A 7,575-nucleotide genomic window follows, 5' to 3' on the forward strand; every position below is an offset into this window, starting at 1 on the left:
CGCGCGTGCGAGCTCGTTCGGCAGTGGTACCGACATTAACGTCGACATCTCCATGCCACGGATGCCATCGTGGTTCGCTGTACGATTAGCATCGGTGTAACCAGTTGCCGCCGACGTCTGTTGCCATGTTGACGACACTGCCGGGGCGTTTTGGGTGCTCGAGCCACCATCAAACTTGTACACTGGAGCTGGGACGTCGTCCTCTACGATGTTGACGCCGGTGCGAACAGTAGCTCGCTTCTTCTTCTTGGAGCGGTGCCGACGGCGGGTGGCGTCGTCGGCTGATACCGCCACTTCGTCAGCGGCGTTGCTTAGCGCTCGAGCAAGTGCAGGGGCACGATTGTCACCATGCGACGCTGGGCCAACGTCTGCGTTTGATGATGCCGCGTGCAGTACACGCTCGGCTGAGGCTGCCTCAGCAGTGCCCGCCAAGCACGGCTCGGCGAGCGTTAAAGCGACGGGGGACAGGGGTACTGGCGGCGTCAAGGGGCCATCATCCCTCGGTGCTACCGTGGTCGCTGGCGCCGTGATCAACGCAGTTGCTGGTCGACTGCTGTGTACGGCCGTTTTCGTGTCGGGCTTGTCAAGCATCGCTGGGCCGACCACGGGGGCTGGCAACTGCATCTTTCCTGCGCGGCGCTCCTTTGTCATCGGTGACAGTGGTCTCGGTGCAACCAAGCTCGCCGATGCCTCGCCGATGACGACGCCTTCGATTGCCAACGTCGACCGCTGCATCTGCGCACCGACGTCTGCAGTAGCATGCGACAAGGGGTAGTGCGTCACATCTGGCGCAATCGTGATGACGTAGCTGCTTGGTGCATCGTCGTCCGTTCGTGCGATAGGCGGCGGCGATGCGCTGTCTTGGACGTCGAACACTGTTGATACGGGACGTTCTTGGACTGCAACACTCTGTAGGCGGCTGTCGATGGGCTGCTCGCTTGCTGGCGCCGTTGACTTTGACACTGAAGCGATGTCATCGCCGATGTCAAGATACGATGCGACGTCGGACACCGCAATGATCCAGTCGTCGCTCGCGCCGGTTGCCAGCTCGGGCGTCGGGGCACGTAGCGTAGGCGAGTTTGATAGACTTACGACAAAGCCGCTCGGAGAGGATACTGGGTTCCCGTGCGAGTCACCATGGCTGCAACCAGGTGCTTCGTTGCCACGCAGGGAAGCGTCGTAGCCGCCGACAGTGACGTCGTGCTCGTGGTCGTCGTTTTCGTTGTTGTGGCTCCCGTCCGAGTCGCTTGCAAGCACACACGCGTCCTCAAAGCAGGTGCCACTGCTATGGAGTAATATACTTGTGGATGGGACCGACACCGAAAGCAGAGACGGCAACGAGTCCTCGTCCCTCAGGCCCGCGCTGTCTTGGTTGTTGAAGACGTTGACGATGTGGCTGTGTTCCTCGTTGATCCGAGCACTGTGCGTGCCGTCGTTACTACCCGAGATGTCGCCAATGGTGGTGTCCATGTCGCCGAGACGAGAGCTTCTGCCCCGAGGCGTGGCCTCCACGCACGGACGACGAGACATCAGAGCTGCTCCAATAAAGCTCGTCTTGCGTCGACGGGCTACTGGTCGACGTGTCGTGGAGAGGTTTTTCAACCCACTGCGCAGTACCGACGGCGCTTTCTTGACGAACCCACTGGATGGCCGGTGACGCCGAGACAACCGTCGCTGTTGACGCAATGCTGAACGACGCTTCGCTCGGCACCAACGACGCACTTGGCAACGGACGCTCGCCCATGGCCCGGACGGCGCCTTCTTCGGAAATGGGAGACAACGCCGTCTCGTCGTCGACCACGACCCACGTCGCACGGCCGTCGGAGCTCCGTCGGCGCACCCATGGCAGCGGCGCATCAGCTTCGAGCGGATGTTGCACCGGTGCCGCCTCCAGATAGACGTCGGCAGTTGCCACACCGTCCATACCGACCAAAGTGTCACCATTGACGTTGGTCATCGGCGTTGACGCCACGGGTAGGGATCGGTCGCGCGACCCAGCGGTCAGCACCGGCACATCGGCAACGTTGTCGCTACACCGCGTGTCTGACGCAGTCTTGTCCAGCTCTGGTGACCCAGTGTGGTCAAGCTCGGGTGACGTGCTGGCAACCAGCAGAGGCGTCGCGGCATCGTCTGCATCCGCATCAATCATGAGCGCATACAGAAGCAGCAGCGTGTGCACGAGCTCGCCGGTGAGACGTGCGACCCAGAGACCGAGGACGCCCAGTTGCAACCCAATGCCAAGCGCGAGACCCAGCGGGACTTGGACGAACCACGTATCGATGGTGGCGGCTAATGGAAGCATCTTCACCCTGTCCAGCGTTGTGAGACCGGCGGCGAAAACGAGACGAACACTGCTCAGCGCCATGCACGCTGCGAGGTACGGAAGGGCGTCGACGCAGAGCTCCAAGACAACGGCGTCGGCGGTCCACAAGCCCAAAAGCGGTGCACCGTACTTGAACACGGTCGCGGCAAAGATACACCCGAGTGCGCCACCGTAGACCGCGCCGACAAAGAGCACGTGGCGGGCGCGCGGAACATCTTGTCGGCGCAAGTGCAGTTGCATACGCTCGGCCGTTGCCGCCGCCGCGCCTCGCAGAAATGCAAGCACGAGCAGAAAGAAGCACACCGTGACGACCCATGCCGCCGCCTGCTGCGACCCGGCGTCCATGCCGTCGCTTTCGTCCAAACGTCGTCGGGTTGCAGAGGTCACCGGTGTGTAGGCTGACGCGGCGCCAAAGATGGTGAGCACGATACTCTGCAGACACGACGGCATCCCCGCAGGCACGGCCATCGCCCAGAGGATCCGAAGCCGCTCAAGGCGGTAGCTGGACCGGCGCCATGCGAGGCCGCCAAACCCGACGCAGCACCCGCCGTAGACGACGAGCAGCAGCAGTAGCAGCAGTAGCGTGGCCATCGTAGAGTACGGCGACCCGTTAAAGCCAAAGCCGGACCAGTGCTTGTAGCCAAAGACGAGTAGAAAGTGCAGTCCGATCGTTGTCGCACACGCCAGCGTCGCCATGACAGCAACCGGTGCGACGACGCGACGCGCGACGAGGTACTGCATGAGCACGGTCGACGTCAATAGCGGGAGAATACTTGGCGAGATAAGGGTTGCGTACTGCTTGGCAAAGGCGCGCGTGGTCGGGTGCAGCATCGTGCCGCTGACAAGAACATCGACGTGAAAGTAGTAGCACGTGAGAAGCGGCGTCGCCAGCAGTGCCACGACCAGCGCCGATTGGAGCCAAAACCCTCTGGCAAACAAGAGGCGCCAGCCACCGACACCCGAGAGCAGAAACGACAGCGGCACGTAGATCCAGAAGCGTGCGAGACCGGCGCCCGCGAGCTGCCGCGTGCCGAGATGACCGAGAAACATGAGCTCGGTGTCGGCTGTCAACTGGGCGGCCACAAACTGGATCGAGTGCAGCAGCATCGCGCAGAGAAAGCAACACCATTCGCGCCCTTTGGTGCCAACGTTGCCCGCATCGAGCACGTCATTGGACCCGTCGACGTCGTTGTCGAGGAGCGATGATAGCTCGGTGACGGTGCCGTAGCCGCTACCGGCGCTGGACGACGGCAACGAACGCTATACATTCGGTGAGGTGGTGGTGGTGGTCGGGATGCGAGAGCGTACCAAAGATTTGGAGGACCCGTCGCGGAGCCGCCGCGAGGATTGCGAGACAAGCAGAACGCGGGGCGACGATCGCCCACTACGGTTGGCATCCACATCGACGACACCGTTCGACGACCAAAGCGGCTCCAAAGGCCCATCGCGACTGACCGAGGAAGCTGGTGCGTGATCTGCGGCGAAGCGGCGGCTGGAGAAGACATCCTTGGCCGACGACGACGATAACGCCACCGACGCTGCGCCGGTAGCATCCACGGCGCCATACGCCTTGGCGCCGGCGCTCATGATGAGACTCGATTTCACGTCAGCGCTACGGCGTGGAGAGATTGCCTTGAACGTCGTCATGAGTCGAATCGGTTGATCGCCGTCAATGACGTCAGTATCGACGCTGAAGTGGCTGCTCGTCGACATGAACGATGAGGAAGCTGCGCGGTGGTCCGCTGTCGTCTGGAGCATGTACGCGCTCTGTCCACCATGTCCGTCGTCCGTGCTGGCAGCGACGTTCATTGAGACGCGCCCATCCCATCGGTCACGAGTATCGTCGTTTGTGTGACCCGCGTTGTCGTGTAGGCGCTGTGTGTAGCTATCATTGCGGGCGACCTTTCGGCTACTTGACGAACGACGAGCGTGGGGAGCCGTCGCGGCTCCGGTGATCTCACCACCGATCGTAGAGGCCAGCGGACCGTCAGGAGCGTCTTTGCCCTTTCCTGGCCCGTCACGGACGGTCTTGTCATTCCCATGGGCTTCACGACGGACGTCGACGCAGTCATGGCCGTCTTCGTCCATCAGAGACGACACGCGCAGTTGGTTCGCGGACGTCTCAAGTCCTTCACTCGTGACGTCACAAGCCCCGGTCGTCACACGGTGCTGAGCACTGGACGTCAAGTCCGTGACAGAAGCGTGGCGGGCTCCGGTCTGGACGACACTGCTGGATCCGTCGCCCGAGATGGACGACTGCAACCGGAGCAAGTTGCCCAGCGCATCTTCGAGGTGCTATAGGCGAAAATCGACTTTTGCCTCGTTTGCAACGGGCAACGACGTACCGTGGCCAATACCGGGCGGGGCGGGCTACCGTAGCTGCGACGGCGATACTGCGGTTGCTATTCGTGCTACCCGTGAAAAAGAGTCTGCAACAAGGTGCGAACCTCGTAGACGTCGGTTGCTAACCACGCGGTCGATTCTTTAAGGTCGCGCGGAGATGTGGCGCCGACGGACCTGGCACCCGACGACTGCCGACGCGACCGCTACGACAACCGCATAAATGCCAAGCATGATCGGGTCAAGAGATACCACGAGCGGAGGGTCGTCGTCGACGAGCGACTGCCGACGCGAGTGTTGCAACGACTGGATGCGTTTGGACGCCATGCGAATGAACGATCCTCGGCGCGACGTCGGTGCCTCCTTGTCGTCGAAAGATGCTTGGGACGGCGCCCGGCTCATGGCCATCGGCGGTGTGCCGCCAACCAGTGGCGTCGGCTTCTTTGGCGTCCGTCGTTGCAAGGGCACATGCGCTGTTGGCGCCGACACGGAGCAAAGGCCACAGCACAACCATCGGTTGCCACACGACATCGCGTGCGTGTCGTCATCAGCGATCGCGTAGCGGCGACTGGAGCCCGAGATCCCGGCCGTAATGGCGACCGAGCGTCGCCGACGTTCGTTGGTTGCACGACCACTGCTGCCGTCTTTGTCCACGCCGGCTGCCATGGTAGCCGTTGGCATGTCGAGGGTCGACGACGCCTTGGTATCCAAGACATCGAAAGCACTGTCCGAGAGAAGCCCCACGTCATGTCGGCTTTGCCCACGGCTCTGCTGCTGTCGTCTGACGTCGCTGGGTACACGCTGTGACCGTTGGCTTGGATGAAGCGACGTACGCACGCCAAGGCCGCAAAACGCATCCAGGCAGCACGTCGGTGCATTTTCCGCGTCCAGGTCCAAGGTTCTGTACCGGGAAGTGGCGCGCACGACATTGGCAAGGCGGTCGTTCATGCCCGAATCAGACGCTGCGCCATCGGTGGTCGAAGCCATTGTAGCAAGAGGCTCCGTTCGGTCAACACCACGTCCATCACCACGGGACACTGCCTTGGCCGCACTCGATCCCGACGACTGCACACCAGCAATGGCATGTGAGCTTGAATTGAACCGCCGTGACTGCCGGGACACCTCGACGACGCCGGTGTCGGTGCCATCGCAACACCAGCTGGATGTCGCCGCAGACGTAGCAGCGTTTTGCTCGCGACCACGTCCTTGGAAAGTGCGACGACAATCATTCGAGTCGTGACCGATGCTGCGCATGCCGGAAGGCGCAGACGGGACGCTGTCGCTGCGTCGATCATGCGCCTTGGGGGATCGCTCGGCGTCCGCGTCAGATGGACACAGCTGGGCCGTCGACGAACGGTGTCGTCGACGATCTGGATCAGAGGACGCTTCTCGGTGACGGGAAACAAGATCGTCGCAGGTGCCACCGCAGCAGCACCAGCCATGCGACGCAGTATCGATCGTTAGCGACTGGATCACCTCGCGACGCGACGGTTCACGGAAACGCTGACGCGAAAGCATGTTGTCCGGTGATGTGCTGCAATCCGCTCCGTCTCCACGCATGAGCTGCTCCCGATCGACGACAGGTCGGCGCAATGCGGGCGTCTCAACGCTCGACGAGGTTGCTGTCACCGTCGTCGGGATGCCAGCTCGCTCCGTTTCGGCATCGACGCTGCGCGAGACTGATTGCAGCACGGAGTAGCTGACCATCCTGGAGGCATTGTCATTGGTACGTCTCATCTGCGAGCTCTCGGATGAAGCACCACAGCAGAGCCACGAAGGGTTGCTACGGTCGTCGGCCATTTGTCGATCGCAGGTGCGGAGCGACCCAGAGGTGAGATCCATCGTTCTTGCTTCGTTCCGTGCAAGCAACGGTCTTGACGACGATGCGTCGTTGTCATTACTGCCGTCGCGCCACGACATGGAACCACGGAACCGAGGCGTCTCGTTACTCGCGCCGCAGCATGGAACGCACGCAGACAAGCTGCAATGGCGCGCCGAGGTCTCGGGCCGCAGACGTCTGCCGTCGTCTGCCTTTCGGTCTTGGTGGTGGCCGAGTCCCTCTTCGAACGATGGGTCTTTGACTCGAGTCGCTTGCTTGGCTGTGGCTTCATCCGTGCCCGACATGCGAGCAGCTCTGTCATCGCCGATGTTTCTCGCCGAGCCATGGACACGGGACGTACTGTGCTCAAACGCTGTCGTCGGAGCTGTTCGTAGTAACGAGTCGTTGCCCGCGCCATCATCCGTGGCCCCTTCGGCGGCGAAGTGATCGGACACCGGACGATGCAAGGTGTCGTTTGAGCTCGGCAGTTGACGACCATCACACATGCTTGCCCAGCCGCCACAGCAAAGCGAGCACGACGCCGATGCTTCGGGCACTAGAACCGTGCGGCGCGTCGTGCTCGGGGCGGAGGCAGACGCGGACGCGCCGTTGGTCGATGGCCGTCGCTGCTGGAAATTTGGTGCTGCATCGCCCGGGGCCCGTTTGCTGATATGCGCCGACATCGTGGTCGTGATGTCATTGATCGCGACACCCTTGTCGTGCCGTAGATGACCGGCGTCGATCGTAGCACTCGTTCCGTCGGCGTCTTCCAATCGAGAGCCACCGATCCCGACGGCTTCACCGAATCGCGCAGGGTCCGTTGAGAAGGCTGCAGCCGCCGGTGCGCCGTGCATGCCAGTCGACAAGCCCTTCTGTGACGAGTCCGTGAAGAGGCCGTGGACGTCGTCGTAATTGGATGCTGCATTTATAAACTCTGCAGACAACGTCGACGCTGGAGCAGACACCGACGCAGCGTCCGTGGCACCGGCAATGCCGACCGGGCGTTCATAACGCTCGATCGTTGCAGTCTCAATCATCCGTCGAGAGGACGCTGCCGCAGCAGATGCTCCTGGAGCGTCGTGGCAGCAGCTCG

At 62.1% G+C, this 7,575-nt stretch overlaps 1 protein-coding gene across 1 annotated transcript; it reads right to left on the minus strand.

The window, feature by feature from the left end:
- Positions 1-1,568: 1,568 nt before the first annotated feature.
- SPRG_02462 (hypothetical protein) lies at positions 1,569-5,071 on the minus strand (the record flags this gene model as incomplete). The annotated part of the gene is made up of 9 exons (XM_012341038.1): positions 1,569-1,571; positions 1,640-2,030; positions 2,097-2,289; positions 2,329-3,554; positions 3,891-4,090; positions 4,382-4,618; positions 4,669-4,725; positions 4,771-4,787; positions 4,837-5,071. The coding sequence occupies 9 exons, from the start codon at positions 5,069-5,071 to the stop codon at positions 1,569-1,571; spliced, it is 2,559 nt and encodes an 852-aa protein (XP_012196428.1).
- Positions 5,072-7,575: the final 2,504 nt, after the last annotated feature.

This window comes from Saprolegnia parasitica (assembly GCF_000151545.1).
Source record: "Saprolegnia parasitica CBS 223.65 unplaced genomic scaffold supercont2.6, whole genome shotgun sequence".
NCBI lineage: Eukaryota > Oomycota > Saprolegniomycetes > Saprolegniales > Saprolegniaceae > Saprolegnia > Saprolegnia parasitica.